This window comes from Heterodontus francisci, chromosome 36 (assembly GCF_036365525.1).
Source record: "Heterodontus francisci isolate sHetFra1 chromosome 36, sHetFra1.hap1, whole genome shotgun sequence".
NCBI lineage: Eukaryota > Metazoa > Chordata > Chondrichthyes > Heterodontiformes > Heterodontidae > Heterodontus > Heterodontus francisci.
Window position 1 is genome coordinate 49,230,103 of NC_090406.1, and position 27,648 is coordinate 49,257,750.

The 27,648-nt window shown below is 43.3% G+C and overlaps 1 protein-coding gene across 2 annotated transcripts in view; it reads right to left on the reverse strand.

Moving 5' to 3' along the window:
• safb (scaffold attachment factor B) overlaps window positions 1-26,600 on the reverse strand; it is a 70,559-nt gene extending 43,959 nt beyond the window's left edge. For both annotated transcript variants that reach the window (XM_068016657.1, XM_068016658.1), the window contains exons 1-5: window positions 26,390-26,600; window positions 24,483-24,570; window positions 24,162-24,223; window positions 6,846-7,103; window positions 5,047-5,124 (exon numbers count right to left, since the gene is read on the reverse strand). In XM_068016657.1, the coding sequence (XP_067872758.1) occupies window positions 5,047-5,124; window positions 6,846-7,103; window positions 24,162-24,223; window positions 24,483-24,570; window positions 26,390-26,533 (630 nt within the window). In that variant the 5' untranslated portion in view covers window positions 26,534-26,600. The remainder of the gene's footprint in view (window positions 1-5,046; window positions 5,125-6,845; window positions 7,104-24,161; window positions 24,224-24,482; window positions 24,571-26,389) is intronic.
• Window positions 26,601-27,648: the final 1,048 nt, after the last annotated feature.

Here is a 27,648-nt window from a genome sequence, read left to right on the forward strand (position 1 = left end):
ACTTAACCCAATTTTGGAAGGACAAAACCTATAATTGTACTACTGGCTTTCACTATTCAAGTGAATAAATTTATACATGTCCATTGTCATGCTATGTTGAAATCCCATTGACAAACAATTGTTTGAGATTTTAGAGCCATTGTGAGCTTTGGTTGGCAGTAACCCTGACCAGACAGATTGTTTCCGTGGAATGGGATGGGATGGATGGGGATGGCATTTGGGGGGGTGGGGGGACATGGAATGTACACCAAGGCACATGGAGGACTGGAGAGTGAGACGCATGTGCTGCTGCCAACGGCTGGCAGTGCCGGCGGGGTGGTAGGGTTAGTGGAGAACAAAAACAGTAGAAGGGGGGCCCAATAAAGTTACCTTGGCTGGAGACACTGTTTCCATGAGGGATAGGATGAGATTGATGGGAGGTTTGGGGATGGCAAGAGCAGGGTGGATGAGATGATAAAATTGGTTAATTGTGGCAAAATGGAGGGCACAATTATTTGATACAACTTATTACTCGAAAGCTGTGCTTTGTGCTAAAAATGAAAATTCACTAGATTTGAATGCAATGTAAAAGTTTTTAGAAAAGCTGTCAGGTGGATTCAAAGAACATATCTGCATCTATAGAAACAATGCTGATAACAGTCTATACCCTCCAGAGTTTCTACACAGTCTAACTCCAACGGGCATGCCACAGTACAAACTTAGACTTGAGGAAGCAGTAGTTATAATGTTGCTACGAAACCTGAATCCAAAGGACTTTGTCACGAAACAAGATTGGTAGTTAGGAAGCTGTTTTCTTCGATAATAAATGCTGAAATTATAACAGGCAGATTTCAAGGAAATAGTGTGTTTATTCCTCAAATAATATTGAGCCCATCAGATCTAAACCTGCCTTTTCAACTCAGGAGAAAACAGTTCCCTATTAGACTTTCATATTCTATGGCTATCAACAAATCACAAGGCCAGACTTTTTATTTATATTCCTAGGCTGATTTTTACACAACAGCATTATGTCGTTTTTTTTCCCAGCGTTAGAAGTTTTGATTCTGTTAAAAGTCTTTGGTGAAAGAATAACCGATGCACTGTTGAGCAAGGAGTCAATTACTGCAGTAAAGATATCTTAGAAGGTTCCTCAAATAAGGCCATATGGGTAGAACTTAAAAACAAAAAAGGGGCAATCACTTGGCTGGGAGTGTACTACAGGCCTCCGGACTGTCAAGGAGAGATAGAGGAGCAGATATGTAGGCAAATCTCAGAGAGATTTAAAAATAATAGGATAATAATAGTAGGGGATTTCAACTTCCCAATATCAACTAGGATAGTCTTAGTTCAAAAGGCTTAACGGGAGCAGAATTCTTAAAGTGCATACAGGAGAGCTTTTTGAGCCAGCACACAGGAAGTCCTAAAAGAGAAGGGGGGGGTACTGGACCTAATCCTAGGGAATGAAGCCAGACAAGTGGTAGAAGTGTCAATGGGGGAGCATTTCGGGGATAGTGACCATAACTCTAAGATTTAAGGTAGTTATGGAAAAGGACAAAGAAATAAAGGTACTGAATTGGGGGAAGGCCGATTTCAATATGATAAAACAGGATCTGACCAAAGTGGACTGGGAGCAGCTACTTGCAGCAAAGTCTACATCAGACCAGTGGGAGTCATTCAGAGAGGAAGTAGTGAGAGTTCAGAGCCAACATGTTCCCGTCAAGGTGACCAACAAGTCCAGGGAACCCTGGATGTCAAAAGATATAGAGGATTGGATAAGGAAAAAAAGGTTTATGGCAGATTCAGAGCACTGAAAACAATGGAGGCACTACAAGAGCACAGAAAGTGTACGGGGTACTTAAAGTAATTAGGAGAGTGAAGAGGGGATATGAAAAAACACTGGCGGGCAAGATAAAGGAAAATCCCAAGGCGCTTTATAAGTATATTAAAGGCAAGAGGATAACCAGGGAAAAAGTAGGGCCCATTAGGTACCAAAGTGGCAATCTGTGTGTGGAGCATGAGAACATAGGTGAGGTTTTAAATGATTACTTTTCATCGGTGTTCACTATGAAGAAGGACGATGTAGGTGTCGAGATCAGGAAGGGGGATTGTGATATACTTGAACATATTAGCATTGAAAAGGAGGAAGTATTAGCGGTTTTAGCGGGCTTAAAAGTGGATAAATCCCCAGGCCCAGATGAGCTGTATCGCAGGCTGTTAAGCGAGGCAAGGGAGGAGATAGCAGGGGCTCTGACACAAATTTTCAAATCCTCCCTGGCCACAGGAGAAGTACCAGAGGACTGGAGGACAGCAAATGTGTACCATTATTCAAGAAGGGCAGCAGAGATAAACCAGGTAATTACAGGCCAGTGAGTCTAACAACAGCGATAGGGAAACTATTGGAAAAAATTCCGAGGGACAGGATTAATCTCCACTTGGAGAGGCAAGGATTAATCAAGGATAGTCGGCATGGCTTTGTCAGGCGGAGATCATGTCTAACTAACTTGATTGAATTTTTCGAGGTGACTGGATGTGTAGATGAGGGTAAAGAAGTCCACATCGACTTCAGCAAGGTTTTTGATAAGGTCCCGCATGGGAGATTGGTTAAGAAGGTAAGAGCCCATGGGATCCAGGGCAATTTGGAAAATTGGATCCAAAATTGGCTTAGTGGCAGGAGGCAGAGGGCTATTGCCGAGGGTTGTTTTTACGATTGGAAGCCTGTGACCAGTGATGTACCACAGGGATCGGTGCTGGGACCTTGCTGTTTGTAGTGTACATTAATGATTTAGATGTGAATGTAGGAGGTATGATCAGTAAGTTCTCAGATGACACGAAAATTGGTGGTGTCGTAAATAGTGAGGAGGTAAGCCTTAGATTACAGGACGATATAGATGGGCTGGTAAGATGGGCAGAGCAGTGGCAAATGGAGGACTAACAAGGCAAAGGAATATACAATGGATGGTAGGACCCTAGGAAGTACAGAGGAACCTTGGTGTACTTGTCCATAGATTACTGAATGCAGCAGCACAGGTAGATAAGGTGGTTAGGAAGGCATTTGGGATACTTGCCTTTATTAGCTGAGGGATAGAATACAAGAGCAGGGAGGTTATGCTGGAGCTGTATAAAACACTAGTTCGGCCACAGTTGGAGTACTTTGTACAGTTCTGGGCACCACACTATATGAAGGATGTGATTGTACTGGAGAGGGTGCAGAGGAGATTCGCCAGGATGTTGCCTGGGCTGGAGCATTTCAGCTATGAAGAGAGACTGGAAAGGCTAGGGTTGTTTTCCTTAGAGCAGAGAAGGCTGAGGGGGGGGAACTTGATTGAGGTATACAAAATTATGAGGGGCATTGATAGGTTAGATAGGAAGAAACATTTTTCCTTAGCAGAGGAGTCAAAAACCAGGGGGCATAGATTTAAGGTAAGGAGCAGGAGATTTAGAGGGGATTTGAGGAAAAATTTGGAATGCACTGCCTGAAGGGGTGGTAGAACATAAGAAACAGAAGCAGGAGCAGGCCATTCAGCCCCTCAAGCCTGCCCTGCCATTCAATAAGATCATATCTCATCTGTCCCAGGCCTCAACTCCTCTTTCGGGCCTGCTCCGCCTAACCCTCGACTCCCCGAGATTTCAAAAATCTATCTACCTCCTCCTTAAATACATATAGTGACCTCGCCTCCACAACTCTCTGAGGCAGAGAATTCCAGAGATTCACCACCCTCAGAGAAGAAATTCCTTCGCATCTCAGTTTTAAATGTGTGCCCCCTTATTCTTTAGCTATGTCCCGTAGTCCGAGATTCCCCCATTAGTGGAAACATCTTCTCAACATCTACCCTGTCAAGCCCCCTTAAAATCTTATATGTTTCTATAACATCACCTCTCATTCTTCTAAACTCCAATGAATAAAGGCCTAACCTGTTTAGCCGTTCTTGATAAGACAGCCCCTTCATCCCAGGAATCAGCCTAGTGAACCTTTTCTGAACTGCCTCCAATGCTAGTATATCCTTCTTTAAATACAGGAACCCTCACAACATTTAAGAAGTATTTAGATGAGCACTGGAAACGCCATAGCATACAAGGCTACGGGCCAAGTGCTGGAAAACGGGATTAGAATAGTCAGGTGCTCGACCGGCACAGACACAATGGGCCGAAGGGCCTGTTTCTTTGCTGTATAACTCTCTGTAGAAATCCCATGTTTAAAAAAATACTGCTGCAACAAAGATACAAATTCCATCCCAATGTTTTGCAGGTCTCTACTAAATTAGCTATAAATAAAATCCTGCAGAACGCATGATCCACAAGTAGAAGATTTTTTTTTAAAAACACTGAAATGAAAATTCTACAATATTTGAGACGTTGAGATTGAGGGGGCGGGGCGGGGTGAGGCAGGCTGGGCCGAGACTGGGGGCAGGGCGGAGAGGAGGCAAGGCTGAGGGAGGGGGGAGGGAAGAGAGGTATAGACACAGACAGATGGACATCAATCCGGAATACTCCACATTGCTACATCAAGTGTGTGGGCAGACAGTGGCTACTTGTGCAAGCAAAAACAATGCCAGGTATCTCACTAAATCAGTGCTCAACATAGTGCCGAGAAGGTAAGTTAATGAATTATTCTTCTAATTTAAAGCTTGTTCACAGTTGTGCACATATTTTGTTTTTTGATTCATTGTAAGATAGTTTTCTAATATCGTTAACTTTCCAAAATTTGCTCACCTCCCCCCTAAATAAAACAATTGTAATGTGGCTCCTCAAGTGAAAAAGTTGAAAACCCCTGCTCTACAGAGCGCCAGCATGGACCCAACGGGCTGAGTGGCTTCCTTCTGTGCTTTAATGACTCAAACTCTACACCAGCAGATTACTGTCATCCAAAGCAATATTAAACTTAAATCTAAAACAAGTTTGTAATACCAGTTTCTCAGAAATGTAAACTTTATCAGCAGGATTAACATTTTACCAGCTAAATGAATTTACACCGCTTCCACTATACAGTTGCTATTTTTAACTTCTTTTAATTCAAGATGCCCTTTTTAGCGGCCTTTCAAAATTGGCAATCACAAAATTGCATCCTACTTGTTTAATTGACATGGATTCCTCCTCCGTAGTACAAGGCATCTCTGCGTCCATCATCTCCTTCGGTTCATCTACGATCTGAAACATTGCATCAAGCATTAAATTCTTCAAGGGTTCAAACTGAACTGACGTGCAAAAATGCCCATCCATTGAATGTGTGCAGTCAAAATGCTACATATAAACAAGTTTTGTTTCAAATCCAACAGCAAGTGAACCTGCTGCTGCAGAATTGGATGGATTCATCACATTCAGGTACCCCTCCCAAAATGTAATTCTCATGCTAACATTTATGTAAAGTTAAAAAATTAAGGTGATTTCTGACAAGTAGTCAGATTATTACAGAAATCTCAAAAAACGTTTTCTTCGAACTGCATTTCATCCATGCAAATTTCCAATTCTGCTGTTCAAATTGAGGGCCATCATTGCTGGGTTGAACACCACATTGGACTCCCAGTATTAGCATTTTAATTAGCACTATACAGTTCAGGCATATCTTGAGTTAATGAGTATAGTTCATACTACTCTGCTCCAGCACAACTTTGCTTAATCTCAAATTCAGAACAGCACCACACCTCTGCCATTACAAATGTGTTTTTTCCGCACTCCCTACACCACTGTGGGGCGGCAATTCCGGCTACTGCCTGTGTGGAGTTTGCAAGTTCTCCCTGCGTCTGCGTGGGTTTCCTCCGGGTGCTCCGGTTTCCTCCCACATGCCAAAGACTTGCAGGTTGATAGGTTAATTGGCCATTATAAATTGCCCCTAGTATAGGTAGGTGGCAGGGAAATATAGGGACAGGTGGGGATGTGGTAGGAATATGGGATTAGTGTAGGATTAGTATAAATGGATGGTTGATGGTCGGCACAGACTCGGTGGGCCAAAGGGCCTGTTTCAGTGCTGTATCTCTAAACTAAACTAAACACCCACTTGGGCTGAGATTGCCAATTTATGGGCTTATCTGTACTATGAATGCTACATTCAGTAGAAACTAGATTGAGATTAAAATCAGAATCACAGAAGTTTAGCCAGCTCCTTGCTAGATAGTCAAAAACTAATACCACTGTTCCACTATTCCTCTGCTTCAAACACTGATATTTCTCCTAAACAATACAATGGACTCTGCCTGTGGCAAAGCATTTCATGTGTTAACTTCTGCCCCCTCCAACTCCCAAGTAAAGAATTTTTGAACTTTTCTCCTCACTGAGGATTTTAAATTGATGATCCCTTATCAATGACTCCCCAACCAGAGGAAACAGTCTCTCCCTATTCACTTTATTAAAACTGCTCATAATTCTAAAAATCTCTTGCAGCCTTCAGTGCTCCACTGGAAATAGGCCCAGTATCTAAAGTTTCTCCTCACAACTCGAGTTTCCAATCCCTGGCATCATCCTAGTGAATCTATGCAATACACTCTCTATGGTTTTAATGTCACATCTGTAATTGGATGCCCAAAGCTGAACACAGTAATTCAACTGTGGCCTCACCAATATCTTGCACATATTTGAGTTTTTTATGCCCGGTTATAAAATCTAAAATGCCGTTGCTCTTTTTATAGTCTATCTACATGCACTTTCAGTAAGTTATTAATTTCAAGTATAGCTTCTGCAACCAAAGAAGAAACTTTTATTGAGAGTCTGGGAGGGATTTGAACACAGGGCTCTAAAGACAGTACTGTAATTCCTTCCATAATAAGCCAATTTCCAAGTTCAGCTTTGCTCCCTTTACAGGGGATTCTATCTAACCACAATTGAATGCAAATACACATCCATGAAAAGAATTAGTTAATTTAAATTTTTCATACTTCAGCTGGAAGATCTGTGCTTAGAATTAGAGCTGACTCCAAAGGTTCTTCTGTACCCATCTCCAAAGGCAGCTGCATAGTGATGTCTACAGGTAGTCCTGCGTGTTCAATATTCTCTGCTAAAGATGCTGTGATTTGTTCAATCTCATTTTCATCAGCGCACCCTGCCATTGCACCTTCGATGTCAGTTTCAGTCCCAAAATTAACATCCAATGCTGAAATATCTTGTAATTGGTCAACACTGGCTTCAATATCCTCCTGTAATGAAACATGCGCATTATTTTAGGGTGTGACTATCAACAGGTCAGGAAACACTCTTTATACATGACTCAAGAGTCATATGATACAGTGCCAATTTACCATTCTGAAGATCTAGTAGCACCCAAAATGGCTCAAAGAAAGTTAAAACCTGTGATGTTGACTTTAAAGGACTGGAAGCTGGTTGAGTTCCTGGCCATGGCTTGTGTCAGAATCAAGGTAAGAATATAGTTGGCTAACTATAAGTCAAACCAGACAACACACTGAAGCGGTGTCATGCTCATTATGTGGTATTACCACATGAAGACAAGGTGTACTGATTGAACAAAGTGTGTTGGGTCCAAACCATTGATCTGCATGTTTGCTTGCTGTTAACCAAAGTTAATAATCCATATTTAGCCATACCAAAAGTTTTCTTGATCCAAATTCAGAGTGAAAGTGTTTTAGAGGCACAAGGAAAACATGAATACGTAGTTCAGATTACTAAGAGGTACAGCTATTACAGCATCATACAAATTAGACATCATAGGCACATCCCTTAACTAAGAGTGACCACCGTTGCTGTGCTCAAGAAAATATCTAAACTCTTCACAGGCTTTACGATCAGCAATTATCTTGAGGACCAGCAGATCTTAAACAGCACTGATCATGGTTATTCAGAAAACTCTATAGCATAGGGTAAAGGCCTGCTCAGGTTGGGAAAAAGAACCCGACCTGAACCTGACTGATCCACAGCGGACCCGGCCCGAATCCCTCCAAATTTGCCCCGCGCCCGGCCTGATCCAACCATCCCTTGACTTAACTTCCTGCTAGGAAGCTCCACGAAGATGCAGTGCATGCGCGATGACATCATAGTGATGTCACTCGCTCACTGCGCAGACTCTGTTTCGTCCCAGACTCCCAGCTCAGGCAAGTTTTTTATTTTTAATACTTACCTGCAGAGCACTTACCGTGCGTGTCTGGCCTGACCGGACCCGGAAGAGGGGCCCGACCCCACCCCAACGCATGTCGTCGGGTCCCATCGGGTTTGAGTCGGGAAGCAGGCCTTTAGCATAGGGCACTGTTCAGTTAAGTAATACATTCACGACAATGATTTATCAGCATTGGGGCACCTTTGGGATCTGGGAGCACTGGATATGGGTTCTTGCAGGACTGGGATGGGGTCTCAGGCTCAAACGAGGGGCTCTCCCATTCTAGGCGCCCTGCAGGGAACTTTCCTAGGAACACTGGAGCAGATCATGGGGTCTAGGAGCATTGATAAGCATAGTATCTGGGAGCATGAAGGAGCAGGCCGCCAAAATGGGAGCAGTGTGGATGTGGTCTGCTTGCCTGTTTAAATAATTGAGAAAAACGACCAGAAATTGTTTTTTTTTAGAACTTTCCATGAAACAAAAAACTCCGGTCACAAGAGCTATGAAGGAAGCCATTTGGCCCATAGAGTCCAGGCTGACTCTCTGTACAGCAATCTAGTCAGTCCTGCTCCCCTGCTCTATCTCCATCTCCACAGCCCTGCAAGTTTATTTCCCTCAAGTGCCCATCGAATTTCCTTTTAAAATCTTACATCGACTCCGCTTCCACTACATTCTCAATAAAAAAGTTTTACTCCACCTAATTGTCAACAGACTGAACAACAGGTGCTCTACAAGCTTTGTCTGTTCTGTGAACAGTTCAATATCACAAAGCAGTTTTTAAATAAGCTTTGAGAATTCAACCTTCAGTTTATTAAGCAGAGAAACTCTTGAATCAACACATGGTCAAAATGGCAATGCGACTGGAAACCTTGCAGCGCGTGGAGTAAAATGGTCCAGATATTCTTGTCAAATTGTGAAGCTGATGGCGCTCACCGTTATTTATGTGCAAATGGTACAGCAACTTCAGGCGAAGACAGGTGCGTGGCTGAACTCAAATATCCAGAAGGTGCGGCCCAGTTGCGCCGTTTGCTTCATGAAAATGGCACCTCTCAGTCTCTCACGATTAAAAATGCATAAAATGGCATGAAATTGCTAGATTTGCACCGGAAACTAAACTCGCCATAGAAACCCAAGTCTTGTCCATTCCAGACATAAGTGTTCATTACTATTAAAGAGCCTCTCTGGCACTGAAAATTAACTACTAAAAGTGTGAAGACTCATTCCTTCAGGGTTTAATTAGATAAGTAATTTTCCTATCCTATCCTTTCCTATTCTGAGTGGTGTGAAACAGGGCTGGGTTCTCGCACCGACACGGTTTGGGATCATCTTCTCCCTGCTGCTCTCACATGCGTTCAAGATTTCAGAAGAAGGAATTTTCCTCCACACAAAATCAGATGGCAGGTTGTTCAACCTTGCCCGTCTTAGAGCGAAGACCAAAGTACAGAAGGTCCTCATCAGGGAACTCCTCTTTGCTGATGATGCTGCATTAACATCCCACACAGAAGAATGTCTGCAGAGACTCATCGACAGGATTGTGGCTGCCTGCAACGAATTTGACCTAACCATCAGCCTCAAGAAAACGATCATGGGACAGGACGTCAGAAATGCTCCATTCGTCAATATCGGCGACCACGCTCTGGAAGTGGTTCAAGAGTTCACCTACCTAGGCGCAACTATCACCAGTAACCTGTCTCTCGATGCTGAAATCAACAAGCGCATGGGAAAGGCTTCCACTGCTATGTCCAGACTGGCCAACAGGGTATGGGAAAATGGCACACTGACAGGGAACACAAAAGTCCCAGTGTATTAAGCCTGTGTCCTCAGTACCTTGCTCTACAGCAGCGAGGCCTGGACAACGTATGTCAGCCAAGAGCGACATCTCAATTCATTCCATCTTTGCTGCCTCCGGAGAATCCTTGGCATCAGGTGCAGGACCGTATCTCCAACGCACAAGTCCTCGAGGCGGCCAACATCCCCAGCATATACACCCTACTGAGCCAGCGGCGCTTGAGATGGCTTGTCCATGTGAGCCGAATGGAAGATGGCAGGATCCCCCAAGGACACATTGCACAGCGAGCACATCACTGGTATCAGACCCATCGGCTGTCCATGTCTCCGCTTTAAAGAAGTCTGCAAACGCAACATGAAATCCTGTGACATTGATCGTCAGAGCTGGCAGACAGCCATAAAGGTGGGGCTAAAGAGTGGCGAGTCGAAGAGATTGAGCTGTTGGCAGGATAAAAGACAGAAGTGCAAGGGGAGAGCCAACTGCCTAACAGCCCCGACAACCAATTTTATCTGCAGCGCCTGTGGAAGAGTCTGTCACTCTAGAATTAGCCTTTATAGCCACTCCAGGCACTGATTCACAAACCACTGACCACCTCCAGGCGTTTACCCATTGTCTCTCGAGACAAGGAGGCCAAAGAAGAACTCCAAAAATTGAACCAAGTCATGATTTTATTATTTCCAATGACAAGAATGGCCCTAACACATGGAGAAAGATACAGTTCAATGCAGGTATACTTGTTTAGTACTTTGCTTATCATAGTTTAATCCTTATGATCTGTTGGACATAGTCTTTAAGTTGATAAGCTATGAATATGATTATTTTGGAATCACAGAATAATACAGTGCAGAAGAGGCCCTTCTGCCCGAGTCTGCACCGATGTAATAAGGACACCTGACCTGTCGACCTAATCCCATTTGCCAGCACTTGGCCCATAGCCTTGAATGTTATGACGTGCCAAGTGCTCATCCAGGTACTTTTTAAAGGATGTGAGGCAACCCGCCTCTACCACCTTCCCAGGCAGTGCATTCCAGACAGTCACCACCCTCCGGGTAAAAAGGTTCTTCCTCAAATCCCCCTTAAACCTCCTGTCCCTCACCTTAAACTTGTGTCCCCTCGTAACTGACCCTTCAACTAAGGGAAACAGCTGCTCCTCATCCATCCTGTCCATGCCCCTCATAATTTTGTACACATCAATCAGGTCACTCCTCAGTCTTCTCTGCTCCAGCTAAAACAACCCAAGCCTATCCAACCTCTCTTCATAGCTTAAATGTCCCATCCCAGGCAACATCCTGGTCAGTCGCCTCTGCATCCCCTCCAATGCAATCACATCCTTCCTATAATGTGGCGACCAGAATTGCACACAGTACTCCAGCTGTGGCCTTACCAAAGTTCTATACAACTCCAACATGACCTCCCTGCTTTTGTAATCTATGCCTCGATTGATAAAGGCAAGTGTCCTAAATGCCTTTTTCACCACCCTATTAACCTGCCCTTCTGCCTTCAGAGATCTATGGACAAGCACGCCAAGGTCCCTTTGTTCCTCGGAACTTCCCAGTGTGAGGCCATTCATTGAATACTTCCATGTCACATTACTCCTTCCAAAGTGCATCACCTCACAGTTCCATCTGCCACTTTTCTGCCCATTTGACCATTCCGTCCATATCTTCCTGTAACCCAAGACACTCAGCCTCACTTAACCACTCAGCCAATCTTTGTGTCATCCACGAACTTACTGATCCTACCCCTCACATAGTCCTCTATGTCGTTTATATAAAATGACAAACAATAAGGGACTCAGCACAGACCCGTGGTACGCCACTGGACACTGGCTTCCAGTCACTAAAACAGCTGTCTGTCATCACTCTCTGTCTCCTACAGCTAAGCCAATTTTGAATCCACCTTATCAAGTTACCCTGTATCCCACCTGTATTTACTTTCTTGATAAGTCTCCCATGTGGGACTTTGTCAAAGGCTTTGCTGAAATCCATGTAAAGTACATCATCTGCACTACCCTTATCTACACACCTGGTCACATGCTCAAAAAACTCAATCAGATTTGTTAGGCATGACCTCCCTCTGAGAGCCATGCTGACTATTCCTAATCAAATTTTGCCTCTCCAAGTGGAGATAGATTCTCTCCTTCAGAATTTTCTCCAATAGTTTCCCTTCCAGTGACGTGAGACTCACTGGTCTGTAGTTCCCTGGCTTATCTCTACAACCTTTCTTAAATAGTGAGACCACATTAGTTGTTCTCCAGTCCTCTGGCACCTCCCCCGTGGCCACAGAGGAATTAAAAATTTGGGTCAGAGCCCCTGCAATCTCCACCCTCGCCTCCCACAGCATCCTGGGACACAAATCATCCGGACCTGGAGATTTGTCCACTTTTAAGCCTGCCAAAACCTCTAATACCTTGTCACTCCCGATGACAATTTGCTCAAGAACCTCACAGTCTCTCTCTCTCTCAGTTCCATATCTACATCCTCATTCTCTTGGGTGAAGACAGATGTGAAGTATTTGTTCAACACCCTACCAATGTCCTCTGGCTCCACCCACAGATTTCCCCCTTGGTCCCGAATGGGTCCTACTCTTTCCCTGGTTATCCTCTTCCCATTGATATACTTATAGAATATCTTGGGATTTTCCCTTTTACCAGCCAGAGCTGTCTCATATCCCCTCTTTGCTCTCCTAATTGCTTTCTTAAGCTCCAGCCTACACTTTCTGTACTCCACTAATGCTTCCGTTGATTTGCTCTCCTTGTATTTGCTAAAAGCCTCTCTTTTCCTTCTCATCGTACCCTGAATGTTTCTGGTCATCCAAAGTACGGAAGGTCCTCATCAGGGAACTCCTCTTTTCTGACGTTGCTGCATTAACATCCCACACTGAAGAGTGTCTGCACAGACTCAACAGGATTGCGGCTGCCTGCAACAAATTTGGCCTCACCATCAGCCTCAAGAAAATGATCAAGGGACAGGACGTCAGAAATGCCCCATCCATCAATTTCGGCGACCATGCTCTGGAAGTGGTTTAAGAGTTCACCTACCTGGGCTCAACTATCACCAGTAACCTGTCTCTTGATGCTGAAATCAACAAGCGCATGGGAAAGGCGTCCGCTGCTATGTCCAGAATGGCCAACAGGGTGTGGGAAAATGGCGCACTGACATGGAACACAAAAGTCCCAGCGTATCGAGCCTGTGTCCTCAGTACCTTGCTCTATGGCAGCGAGGCCTGGACAACGTATGTCAGCCAAGAGTGACGTCTCAATTCCTTCCATCTTCGCTGCCTCCGGGGAATCCTTGGCATCAGGTGGCATGACCGTATCTCCAACGCAGAAGTCCTCGAGGCGGCCAACATCCCCAGCATGTACATCCTACTGAGCCAGCGGCGCTTTAGATGGCTTGGCCATGTGAGCAGCATGGAAGATGGCAGGATCCCCAAGGACACATTGTACAGCGAGCTCATCACTGGTATCAGACCCACCGGGCGTCCATGTCTCCGCTTTAAAGACGTCTGCAAACGCGATATGAAGACATTGATCACAAGTCGTGGGAGTCAGTTGCCAGTGATCGCCAGAGCTAGCAGGGTGATAAAGGCAGGGCTAAAGTGCAGCGAGTCGAAGAGACTTAGCAGTTGGCAGGAAAAAAGACAGAAGCACAAGGGGAGAGCCAACTGTGTAACAGCCCCGACAACCAATTTTATCTGCAGCATCTGTGGAAGAATCTGTCACTCCAGAATTGACATTTATAGCCACTCCAGGCGCTGCTTCACAAACCACTGACCACCTCCAGACGCTTATCCATTGTCTCTCGAGACAAGAGGCCAAAGAAGAAGAACATAAGAAATAGGAGCAGGAATAGGCCCTGAGGCCTCACAAGTCTGCCCCACCATTTAATAAGATCATGGCTGATCCTCAACCTCAACTCCACTTTCCTGCTCTCCCCCAATCTCCCTTTATTCCCCTAAAGTTCAAAAATCTATCGGTCTTAGCCTTGAATAAACTCATCCACTGAGCATCCAAAGCCTTCTGGGGTAGAGAATTCCAAAGATTAACAACCCTCTAAGTGAAAACATTTCTCCTCATCTAAGTCTTAAATGACTGTCCCAATATCCTGAGACCATGCACCCTAGTTCTAGACCCTCCAGCCAGGGGAAACACTTCTCAGCATCTACCCTATCATGCCCTTTCAGAATCTTAATATGTTTCAATGAGCTATCCTCTCATTCTTCTCCTCAGAGGACAACCCACTCATCTCAGGAATTTATCTAGTAAACCTTCATGGCAGAGTATATATAAGTATATCCTTCCTTAAATATAAGAGACTAAACTGTGCACAGTACTCCAGAAGTGGTTTTCGAGAAGTTCTGTACAATTGCAGTATGACCTCCTTACTCTTGTACTCCAACAGTCTTGCAGGCCCCCACCTGCCAAGCATGAGGCACATTAATTTCACCACACTGACATTAAACTTCAAATTGTTGCTGGGAAGAAAAGAGAGCCTATTGCAAGGAATTGCCAGGACCCTAGCCGGAAAGTCATTTTTGCATACTAGCAGACAGTGTTGGAACAAAGCAACCAGTCCTTGCACATGACTAACTCGCTGCTGTAAAGTTTTGAACTGAGAGTTTTAAATTGGAGAAACAGGTTTTTGAAGAAAAAGCTCCTGGATTGAGAACATCTCTCTCCTGTCTGCTCCCATCTCTTTCTCACCAGCTTCAGAATCCACTGAAGACATATGAACCCCAAGAGAGAAAGGTTTAAGAAGAATACTGGGTCCCAACGAAAAGCAAGAATTACCTACAAGCAAGGACTCTACAGTGAGCTCAAAGAACTGTAACAAATTCTTCAGACAATGCCTCAAACCTCTCCACTTTATCTTTCTTCTGCTCTTTTCTGTCTCTATTTGTCTGTATTGCATGCTAGTGTGGGCGCGTTGTGTATCCGTAGGCGTTAACCGAATTAGTGTTTTAAGTTTTAATAAATTTCACTTTTCTTCTTTAAACCTAAGATAGCCTGTTTGTGTTCATTTCTTTGCCTTATAATTGGAAAGCGGTGCACAAGGATTCACCAAGGGAGAGCTCAAAATATGGCGTGTTTAAAATTAAATCCTGTTACAGTAAGACCAGGTGAAAGCTGAAAGGGACCCCTAGACACCTTTCTCATCTGGTCCTAACACCAAACCTCTTGCAATAAAGGCCAAGATACCATTTACCTTCTTAATTCTTCACTGTCACTGGGTCAAAGTCCAGGAACTCCCTTCTGAACACCACATATGGACTGCAGCGGTTCAAGGCGGCAGCTCACCATCTTCTCAAAGGCAATTAGGGATGGTCAACAAATGTTGCTAGCAACACTCATATCCCATGAACGAATAAAGAAGATTTGCTGTACCTGCGTGCTAACTTTGTTTCTTGTACAAGGACACCCAATCCCTATGAACACCAACATTTAATAGTTTCGCACCAGCTAAAAAAAAATTTGCTTTTCTATTCACTACTAAAGTGAATAATCTCGTTATACACCACCTGCCAACTCTTTGCCCCCACTCAACTAACCCTACCTATATCTTTTTGCAGACTCTGCCTTCCTCAGTTTATTCTCCCACCTAGCTTCATACAATCAGCAAACTTGGGTATAGAACTGGTCCCTTCATCTAAATCATCAATACAGACTGTGGCCCAAGCACTGATCCTTGTGGCACCCCACTAATAGCAACATGCCAAACTAACTTATAATCTGTGACTTTTCTAATATTTGTCAGTTCCGAAGAAGGGTCACTGACCCGAAACGTTAACTCTGCTTCTCTTTCCACAGATGCTGCCAGACCTGCTGAGTGAATCCAGCATTTCTTGTTTTTGTGCCAAACTAATTGTTGGATATTTTAAAAATAGAACGTCATTTTTTTTTAAACTTTCCTTTGTCTCTTATTTCCGACTCAATCCAATCTTTCTTTCCCCTCTCTTTACATCCCAGATTTGGCATCAAATTCACCCACTCCAATGTACAATTCCTTCTTGATTTGTGTGCCATTAATTTCACAATACTTCAATCTTATTGGTTAAGGAAATACACAGCTGCTTGCTTCATAAGAAATAGGAGCAGGAGTAGGCCATACGGCCCCTCAAGTCTTATGTATGCTTCTTATGTAAACTTCAAAGAGAACGCAGAGTGCTGGGAGAGGCTTCACTTCAAATGGAGCACGGAGTGCTGGGAGAGGCTTCACTTCAAATGGAGCAAGGAGTGCTGGGAGAGGCAATCCTCTAGCCTATCCAGTTCAATGGAATGGGCCCTTCAAAGAAAATCAAGTGTGACATCACAGGCAAGCAGGTAGGTGATTGGTTGGAGAAGCTTGCTGTTTGGTGGGTATCTAAGTGGTTACGGTCTATTCTAATCCTAACGTTTAAAATAGTAAAGGAACTAGTGGTAAGCTTAAAATATATTAAAAAAGGAAAATAAAATAATTGAAAAAAATAATTAAGTAGGTAATTGAAACATATTAAGGATGGCAGGACAGGTGATGTGTCAAGGCTGCAGCATGTGGGAGCTCCTGGATGCCAGTGAGATCCAGGGCAAACACATCTGCAGTAAGTGTTTGCAGCTTGAAAAGTTTCAGCTCAGAGTCACTGAACTGGAGTTGCAGACACTGCAACACATCAGGGAGGGGAAAAATTACCTGGATACTTTATACCAGGAGGCGGTCACACCCCTTAGGGTAGGGTCTTCTGATTTGGTCAGTGGTCAGGGACAGGAGAGTGCAGCTGCAGCTGAGGCAGGTAAGGGGTCCCAGAGGTCAGGAGTGCAGGAGCCTCAGCCTTTGCGATTGCCCAACAGGTTTGAGGCTCTTTCAGCTTGTTTGAATGAGAGTGGGGGCTGCAGGGTGGATGAGCAACCTGACCATGGTACATGAAGTCATTCAAGTGGAGGGAGAAAAAAGGAATGTAGGGTAGTAGGGGACAGTATAGTTAGGGGGATTGACACTATTCTGCAGCAAACAGCGAGAGTCCAGATAGCCAGGGTTCGGGACATCAGCTCAGGGCTGGAGAGGAACTTACAGTGGGAGGAGGAGGATCCAGTCGTAGAGGTCCATGTAGGTACCAACGACATAGGCAGGACAAGGAAAGAGGTCCTGCATTGTCAGTAGGAGGAACTAGGCACTAAATTAAAACCTCAAAGGTAATAATCTCTGGATTATTACCTGAACCACATGCAAATTGGCATAGGGCAAATAAGATTAGAGAAATTAATGCGTGGTTCAAAGACTGGTGTGCTAGAAGTGGGTTCCGGTTCGTGGGGCATTGGCACCAGTACTGGGGAAAGTGGTGGCCGTTCTAGCAAGCTGCATAACATGGGAAGTGGAGAGGGCTTTAAACTGAATAGTGGGGGCAAGGGATCAAATTTGGGAAGATAAGGTAAATCAAGGAGTAAAACAAGGCAAGAGAGGAAGGTATTAATATGGGAAATGATAAGCAGGCTGTGACAGAGCGTACAAATCTAAGAGTAAATCAATAGATAAGGCTAGAGGTTACAAAAATAATAAAAAGGATCCTGAGGGGTATTGACAGAGTAGATGTGGAAAGGATGTTTCCCCTTGTGAGAGAATCTAGAACCAGGGGTCACTGTTCAAAAATAAGGGGTCGCCCATTTAAGACAGAGATGAGGAGAATTTTTTTTCTCAGAGGGTCGTGAGTCTTTGGAACTCTCTTTCTCAAAAGGCGGTGGAAGCAGAGTCTTCGAATATTTTTAAGGCAGAGGTAGATAGATTCTTGATAAGCAAGGGTGTGAAAGGTTATTGGGGGTAGGTGGTAATGTGGAGAAATCAGTTCAGCCATGAACTTATTGAACGATGGAGCAGGCTCGAGGGGCCGAGTGATCTACTCCTGCTCCTAATTCATATGTTCGTTCTGCTTCGAGATGTTTTACTGCGTTTAAGGTGCTAAATAAATGCAAGGCCCCAGATGCCGCTTCACTTGCTGCAATATCAGTTTGCCCATTCAGCAACTTGTCACATAAATTTTTTTTTAGAAAAACCTAAACCATGCAAGGACAAACCTAACTAATGGTTAGATGCCTGGCTACAGCAACATTTCGTTCAATGTCCAGTTAACGCCCAGACGTTTTTGACAGACTGAGGTCTTGAAGTAAAAACTTTAAGAAAGGCATTAAAAGACAAATTCAATTGGCAAATTTCAAATTATTGCAAAAGCTTTAGGTTAAAAAAAACTTTAAAATCTCATTCTGACCATTAGAAATTTCAATTAGAGACAAGAATGGCAGATAAAAATTTATCGGATAGACAGTCATTCCATTTGTTCAGCAACAAACTGAGACGGTGGTGAAAGTCAATGTAAGAGGGAAATATGGACATAGACATTTAAAATGGGAAAAATAGTCGGAAGTATGATGAAAAAATGATAAAGGGCATTGTGAAATCCTACACATTTGTAATATTAAATAAGCATGTTCACTGCACTTTGAACTATCCTGGCAATGCTTGCCTGTCTCATTTAATAGAATTTTCCAATTATTGAGGGTCTGTGATGCTAGAATACTTCATACAACTATGAGTCTGCATTCGATTGCAGGCTCTGGCTATCAGGTATTGTTGTAGGGCCAACTGTTTTTTCTGTCTCCACTGTGTCGGCCATCTTGGAGAAGGAAAGGTAGATAATAAAAGAGAAAGGAAGGAAAGCAATAACTTACTTTTGAAACAAAGGCATCGTTATAAAAGCAACTTCAACAATTTGCATAAATTGTCCTGCAAGCAGCGATAAGATACATGACTGATTAATCTGTTTTGGGGCTGTTGGTCAAGGGATAAATGTTGATCAGGATACCAGAAGTTCTTCAATTAGTGCCTTGGGATGTTTAACCTCTAGACAGGCATTTAGTTTCAAGTTTCATACGAAAGATGGCACTTCTGACAATGCAACGCTCCCTCAGTACTGGGGTTTTGCCTAAATTATGTGCTCTCACCCTGGAGTGGAGCTTAAATTCAATCTTCTGACTCAGCAACAGAAGTGCAATGACTAACCAAATGATGACAGGAAGAACTTAGTACCCACTTGGCTTTCAAATATATTCTTTAGAATTGTCTTTCGGTTTTTAAAAAAATCTTTCCATCCTGGAGCTCCAACACCATCAATTTTCCTCCCTATGCTGCATTTTCATGGCTCCTCTGCACCATTGTTGTTGGTCACAGATCTGCTCACCCCTGGTGCTACTTCTGCCTCAGCTATTTATATATAAATACAATTGTACACTGCTCCCTATGTGGCTCTGAAACTGTTGCAATTCCATACATTGTGCCCTGTCCTCTGCAGTCTGGCTCTGATGTCGCCACTGTCTTCTACTCCTAACAGGCAAATTTATCTAGTGCTACTTTCCACCTTTCAAATTACTGCACCTGGCCAAATTATGTTCCCCCCTTCCCCAGATGCTCCTTGTCTCAATGTGGCTCCCAATAAACACACCCATGCATTTGCTGCTGATAGCTCCCATGAGACGTGGGCTGGTGTAAGTTCCTCAGGGAGGAGCCTCTGGGAACAGCAGCATCAAAAAGGGAGGGCTGCATCCTCCCAGCACTCTGGTTGCATGTTGTACTGACATTACTGTATCTGAGCTTCAGCCTCATTTCTCTGATTCTCTCCTCTGCCCTTGGTTAACCCTGACCTACCACCCACACTCCCATCTATAACCCCACTCTAATTTACCCTTTACCCTGCTCTTCCTTCACTCAGTGTCTAATCTGACTCAACACTACTCCCCACTCCAAGGTTTTTACTGACCTTTCGCATCCTTCACTGCCGTGGGAGGTCAACTATTGGAAGGAAAATAGCAGCTACTACTATGACCCATTGAAGCCAATATAGAATACAGCATGTTGGTTTCAATGGACCAAATGCCATAATTGCGATGGAAGAAAACTGGATTTACAAATACTTACAAAATACATATGTGCACTGCAAGATGTGAAGTTACTGGATTACTAGCATTTCTTCTAGTCCCTGTATCTCTTCCTGTTTGAATCTTTTTGTTCCTGTCACTGTTTTAATTTCTTATACTTATAAAAATGATAATATACAATAGATGTCCCAAGATGGCACTGCTGATGTGGACTGGACTGGAACTGAAAACCCTAAGCATATTAAGTGCCCATATCTTACAAAGACAGTAAAAGAAATAGAATTGAAAGGTTTGAAAGGCTCCTGGGAGGTTGGAAGTGGTTTCTTGCCTTTTTATTAAAATGCAAAAATAAGCGTCAGACACCAGCCATACTGGTGTCTCATTTAGATATTTAATAAGAAGCATGGAAAATAGAACGTCTGAGCACATTTAAAGCGGTAAAATCTGAGCAGAAAGAACAATTAGAAAGATCAAATGGCTCAAATTTCTTTCCTTACAATTTCTGGTGACTCCAAGTAGCAAACAACCAGAATGCCACTGAGCTAATTACATACCATAATTTTCCAAATATAATACACCCCAAATACGCACCTGGACTTTCATGAATGAAAACTCAAAACTGCCTCATCACCATGTATAATATGCACTTAAGACTTTTGCAATACTGCTGTCAAAGTGTCATTATACCCAGGGGCATGACAGTCCAGTTGTAAGTGATGGGCATCAGCTGCAGCAGGCTTGGGGGGAGGTGATGTTTGAGTGCCAAAATCCCAGAGGATTCCTGCACAGTCTGCCTCTTATGTGTTTTATAATATAGCAACTAACTGGGCCATGAGTATCAAAATAGTTATCCCACAAAAGGTTTTGGATGAGATCCTACTGCTTATGATGCTAGTTCAATCCTTTTGGTAGATTAAAGGCCTTGCAATCCCCAGATTGTTTGCCTTGGAGAATCCTCACCAAGCCGATTTTTTGCAGCCTCCCATTTCCTTGAGAGTTTCCATCCTTCTGCCGAGGTGAAATGCTCATTAGGAGAACTGGAGCAGACATGATGGGCCGAATGGCCTCCTTCTGTGTTGTAACAATTCTGTGCTTCTCTGCCCTTACATAATCTCAAGCAGGGAAAGTGAGGTCTGGCCTAAGTTCTTCTGTAGACCTAATAAAATAACCCAAACCTTTGCTAGGGAAAGACTGTGGATCTCAAACAAGATTGCATTCCAAGTGAGGCCCACTTACCACCTGCAAAAAAAACCCACTTTGATTTATTACCATGTATAATACATACCCTAACTTCTCGATCACTTTTTAGGGAAAATGCATATTATATTTGGAAATTTACAATACATATCAGAAGGGTAACAAAACACTGAACTCTTGTGCCATTTAAGGTACCAGGTTGTACAATCAGCGCAGAAGACAATTAAAAATAAGAACGTAGCAACAGGAATAGGCCATTAAGCCCCTTGATCCTGTCTGCCATTCAACATGATCAGGGTTGATGTGTAACTTAACTCCATATATCTGCCTTTGCCTGAGATCGCTTGATAGCTTTGGTTAACAAAAATCTATCAACCTGAGATTGAAATTAACAATTGATCTAGCATTAACTGTCATTTGCAGAAGAGTTCCAAACTTATACCTCCTTTACATGTAGAAGTGTTTCTTAATTAAACTTTGATAAAATTTAGACCATGCCCCCTGGTCCTAGAGTCCCCAACCAGCATCCTCTCCAACAGCTCCCCTTAATATCTTAAACTTTGCCCTCGAGAAGGTGATGCTTGAACTGCTGCAGTCCTTGGGATATAGGTATACCAACAGTGCTGTTAGGAAGGGAGCTCAGGATTTTGACCCTGAAGGACCGGCGATATAGTTCCAAGTAAGGATGGGGTGTGGCTTGGAGGGGAACTTGCAGGAGGTGGTGTCCCCTTGCATCTGCTGCACTTATCCTTCTAGGTGGTAGAGGTCATGGGTTGGAAGGTGCTGTTGAAGCAGCCATGGTGAGTTGCTGCACTGCATCTTGTAGATGGTACACGCTGCTGCCACTGTGCATCGGCAGTGAAGAGAATAAATGTTGAAGGTGGGGGATGGGGTGCCAATCAAGCAGGCTGCTGTGCCCTGGATGGTGTTGACCTTCTTGAGTGTTGTTGGGAAGCTGCGCCCATATAGGCAAGTGGATAGTATTCCATCACTCTCCTGACTTGTGCCTTATAAATGATGGACACTGGCAGTGGGGAGTCAGGAGGTGGGTTACTCGCCACAGAATTCCCAGCCTCTGACCTGCTCTTGTAGCCACAGTATTTAAGTGGCTGGTCCAGTTCAGTTTCAGGTCAATGGTGAACCCCAAGATGTTGATAGTGGGGGATTCAGCGATGGTAATGCCATCGAACATCATGGGGAGATGGTTAGATTCTCTCTTGGTTGAGATGATCACTGCCTGGCACTTGTGTGCCACAAATGTTACTTGCCACTTATCAGCCCAAGCCTGGATGTTGTTCAGCTCTTGCTGCATATGTACATGGGCTGCTTCAGTATTTGAGGAGTCGCAAGTGGTACTGAACATTTTTCAATCATCAGCGAACATCCCCACTTCTGACCTTATGATGCAGGGAAGGTCATTGATGAAGCAGCTGAAGATGGTTGCGCCTAGGACACTACCCTGAGCAAGTCCTGCAGTGATGTCCTGGGACTGAGATGATTGACCTCCAACAACCACAACCATCTTCCTTTGTGCTAAGTATGACTACAACCAGCGGAGAGTTTTCCCCCAATTCCCACTGACACCAGTTTTGCTAGGGCACCTTGATGCCATACATGGTCAAATGCTGCCTTGATGTCAAGGGCAGTCATTCTCACCTCACCTCTGGAGTTCAGCTCTTTTGTCCATGTTTGAACCAAGGCTGTAATGATGTCAGGAGTCGAGTGGCCCTGGCAGAACCCAAATGAGCATCATTGAGCAGGTTATTCTATTTTAAGTCTAAGTGGATAACCTCACTTTGAAATCCATTTGCCAGTTTTGCCCAATGTCAATAATTTGTATTTTTACGCATCCACCTACACTGCTTACAATGCTACCAATTTTTGTATCAGCAGTAAATTTGGATATGTAGCTTTCTATTCCAAACTTATTCGTAAACACAGTGAATAATTAAGGCCGCAACACAGATTCTTGTGAGAAGCCACTAGTCACATCCTGCCAATTAAGAGTACCTGCCCATTGTGACCTTGTTAGGAAGGATTAAAAAGCTCCACATTTTTTCTACACGTTCTACGTAGTGCTGTTCAACAGATTAGCCCATGGTGAATTGGGAATCTAGATGTGGCTAATTGCATTCCCTACATTAGATGAAAAGTACAGTACAACTATTTTTTTGTTGTGTGTGGGTGATTTATTTCTTTGGTTACTGAATGGTGGAAGATGTTTGTTAAATATATACACAAAGTAAGTATGGCAAGAGTGCGTGCAAACGGTTTACTGCTAAAATTAATGTACCTGGGCAAAACAGTGCTGCCATAGGCACAATATCTAGCGCTAGATGTCGAGCAATTTCTAGTGGATCAAACTGCTCCAGACTTCTAAACAGTCTGAATACTTTTTGGATATTTAATAAGGCGCACACAAAAAAGGAACCCTGAAGACATTTAAGGCAAAGTGCAAAATCTGAAGAAACAGATACAAAAAATTCCAGATGTGTCCTTTCAATTTGTAGAAATTCCATCCAGTGCAGAGGGTCAAAGGTAAGAGAGTAAAGCAAAAGTGATCCATTAAAAGTAATGAAAAGGGGGTTGATTTGAGACATCAAGTGTCACATGATAGCAAAATCAGGTCACAGGGAAAGAGTGACAAAGTTTAGTGCATGCAGTTGTTGGAAATGGTACAGATACTACTGGTCTTGGCTAATAGCTGCATCCAAACTTGTAAAGAATACTGTAGCCTTACCAAAATAGATCAAAGAGTACTTCCATGACACCAGATTAAGACTATTTCAGTCAAGTCCTTTTTTAAAAATCTAGTCCTTTCTCATGCTTCTCCACATACAAAAACACAGCTTTGTGAGCCATTACACTATAAAACATAGTGAAGATTAACTGCCAGTTAGATGCAACCCAACTAAGAGTTTCAATATATGAAAGTGTATTTTGCAGAACAATTAAATTAAGTTTTTTTTAATCTATTCCCTTATAAGAGCCCATAAAATCAAACATACCAATTAATATGCAACATCTCTGTAAAGAAATAAATGAGGATTATTTTTGAAATGTAGTTTAGTCACCTCTAACATGCATTTTGGGTAAACTCTCTGTACTGGACTCTAGCTGCAATACTTTGAAAGAGCAGTAAAAGACCAGTCAAAATTGTACATCAAGCCACAATTCCACCACTAGTATCTTAATTTTCAAATGTATTACTATAGAACGGATCATAAAAGCAATGAAAACATCAGTGTTGTCCAATCACCAACCTGCCCATCTCCAGAATCCTCCTCCAGTCCATCATCTGTTCCATCATCCTCTGCTCTCCGACCTACCCCAAAGGAGTATAAACAAGCGTCAAGATTTGACTTTTACTAAGGGATACACAAACCTTGTTCAAGATTGCACTGATTTAGGACTGTGAACAAAATCACAGAAATATGCATAAGACATTTCAATTAACAAATTTCCTGTGGGATCGCTCAAGGTGAACCAGAAGGGCGAGAAAAAGAAATGGTCACAGGGAAAGCGTCGAGTGTTCTACTTACAGGATATTTACTATATGCATTTTTTTTTTACACACACACTACCTTTCCCTGTTCGCTTTGGTATTTTCCGTCCTGGAGTGTCTGCTGCAATTGGAATTTCATCAGGATTCCCTCCTTCCTCTTCTATTGCCTGAAGACAGAGACCACAATAATTATTGAGAAAAAGGTAGAAAACTTTCATAAAAACATTTTTGGGAATATTTACAGACAACTAAAATGGAAACACTTGAAGGGGTAAATAACAACCCAATGATGAGTTAAAATTATAATTGAGGAGATTGTTGAAATTGCAAATAGAGAAATGTCGCCCAAACATATTAACCAAATGGTAGCATATGATATCAATAAGGCCGATTAAAATCTCCTCATAACACACCCCCTCCATTCTATTACTGGAAGAGCCTTTGTCTATCACGCTTCCATACTCTGCAATTTTCTTGCCGCTTTCCAATTTATCTCCCTTCAAAAACCTCCCCAAATATTACCTCTTTCACTATGCATTCACCACCTATACTAACACATTGTCTCTTCCTGAAGTTCCCCAAGGCACCCCTGGAGTTTTTTTGTGTAAACTGCTAAACAGGTGCAAGTTATTAGCTTTTAAATCAGGCAGAGTTTGGAAAACCTGTCAGTTTTACATTAGCCCTCATGTACCCACAACATCACGGAAAATTCCTTTTAGATTCCCCCAAATCAGCAACTTCAGGGGAAACTATTTCCATTGTAAGGAGAATGACTGAAATTCCAAGATGTGGCTGAAAAATAAATGCAATATTCGAAAAAAAAAATTATACAGCATAAAAGTTGTAACGCAGATATTTCAGACATGCAACCAAATTATGCTTGTAATCCAGTCTTGTATAAATTTGGGTTTGCATACCAAAGAAATTCCTATACAGTGACAATCCTTTTCACTCCATAACAATTTTTTAATGGTGTGAGATTTTCAAACTCGTGAGAAACACTAGAATTGTTAATATTATAAACTAATTTACTGTGTTTTAATCTCGAGCATTCATATACCCCTGGTACTTTGCTGGAGCCACCAATTTTGACATCTGCATGAAAATGAGAGACTGGACTACCATCTCTATTCGTTCTAGTTTTACAATTCAGGCTGCGGGAATTAGCAAGAACATTCAGTTTGTTACTCCAATCGGTTTATACGCTGAATGAGGCAACCTGATCAACAATCTTCCTAAAATATATTTCAGTTGCAGGCCTCGTGTGACAACAGTAACCAACGAATTCGTACATTTACCGAAAATGGCATTTAATTAGGTCTTTCTTGAATGTTAATTTTTCTCAACTATATCGTACATTGTTAAACGCCAGAACAGCAATCTGCAAGCCAGATAGATTTAGATCGAGAACTAGAACAGGGTACAATTTTGTCCCACAAAACACGTGGCGTTGACACGGACAAAAAAAATTCCAGCGAGAACCTTTTGGGTTTTATGCGCACAATTGAACGTAGCTTTAAATGTTAAGAGTAACAAAAGTCAGCGTATACTTAAATACAAAGATGCACTCCAAGTAACTCAGTGAAAATTCTCAGCACAAATTTCAGACGAAAGATTTAGCCGCGAAAGGCGCGTTGGACTGGAGCTAACGATATTCGCTGAAATTTTGCTGGAAATCTAATAAAATATTTGTTCAGAGGAAGAAAGGGATTTTAAATAAACTAAGTCTAGTTTTACATATAAGGAACTTGATAAGAATCAGAAAGCCAGGAAAAAGGCGGCCGCGAACGACGCGGAATGCCGCCGCAAATCGACTGACGAGGATCTGCGGCCTCATTCACAAGGCCAGAGACCTCAGAAACTCATAATGGACGATGCGACGCTGACATCAACTTGGATATCATGAGGCCTACAAGGCTAGCGCGCCACTGCTGGGCGGGCCGGTGACAAGGCCTGGCGGTTGGTAGCGCCGCGGAGGCCCCTCACCTTGCGGAGCCGCTCCACCAGAACGCTTTTGTTGCCGCTAATATCGAGGTTTCTTTTCTTCAGCTGCGCTTTCAGATCCACCACTCTGAGCTCGGTGATCCTACGCAACTCATCCAGCACCACAGCCACACTCTCCGCCGCCATCACCGCGATCCAACTGCAACACGACAAGTCGACAAAATGGCGCCGTCTGCTCCAAATGGAAACCGGTGTCACTGCCGCTGACTGCGCATGCCCAGCAGGTGCAGGGCGCGCATGCGTGAAAAGGCAACGGCCGTTGGGGCATTAAAACCGCGCATGCGTGCCAAATCAAATAAAAGTGGATAAATGCTAAAAATGTGAGGGTTGGGAACAGGCGGCAGAGAAGCGCGTGAAGTAATGAGGATAATGTTTACAATGGGCTTGCTATGTGTTTTCAGAATTGCCAAGTGATTGAGACACGGCGGAGGCGGGAAGTTGCTACTGGCGGTTTGAAGCTGTTTTAATTCTGAGATTGAAGCACTCTGGAAACTGATTATCATTTATAATTCTCTGTGGGGACATCAACCTACTAAGCATAAACTGGGAAACAAGCTCGATACACCCAAACCCCCAATATGACATGAGTCTGAACCAAAAGTTAACTGATATGGGGAAGTTAGGTCTCAGACGACATGTCCAAGAGCCCACATGCTTGATCACCACATTAAACATACTTCTCACATCCTATCCAGCTTGTGTTAAAAGCACTCATGATACCTGACATGAGTGACCACCAAACTGTAGTGGCAGAAATCCATGGGAAAGCCAAGGTTAATAAAAAGAACCTAGACAAGTGCACCTCTACAGGAAGGGAGATTTGTCAGTGATCAAACACAGTCTGAGATTCCTGTGAAGTTCGGAGAGTATAGGCCCAATTTACTCATCCTCTCATCACAGGACAACTGTCTTATCCCAGGAATCTAGTGAATCTTCTCTGTACTGAACTGCCTCCAATTCAAGGATATTCAAGGGCAACGCAGTGGTTAGTACCGCAGCCTCACAGCTCCAGCGACCCGGGTTCAATTCTGGGTACTGCCTGTGTGGAGTTTGCAAGTTCTCCCTGTGTCTGCGTGGGTTTCCTCCGGGTGCTCCGGTTTCCTCCCACATGCCAAAGCCTTGCAGGTTGATAGGTAAATTGGCATTATAAATTGCCCCTAGTATAGGTAGGTGGTAGGGAAATATAGGGACAAGTAGGGATGTGGTAGGAATATGGAATTAGTGTAGGATTAGTATAAATG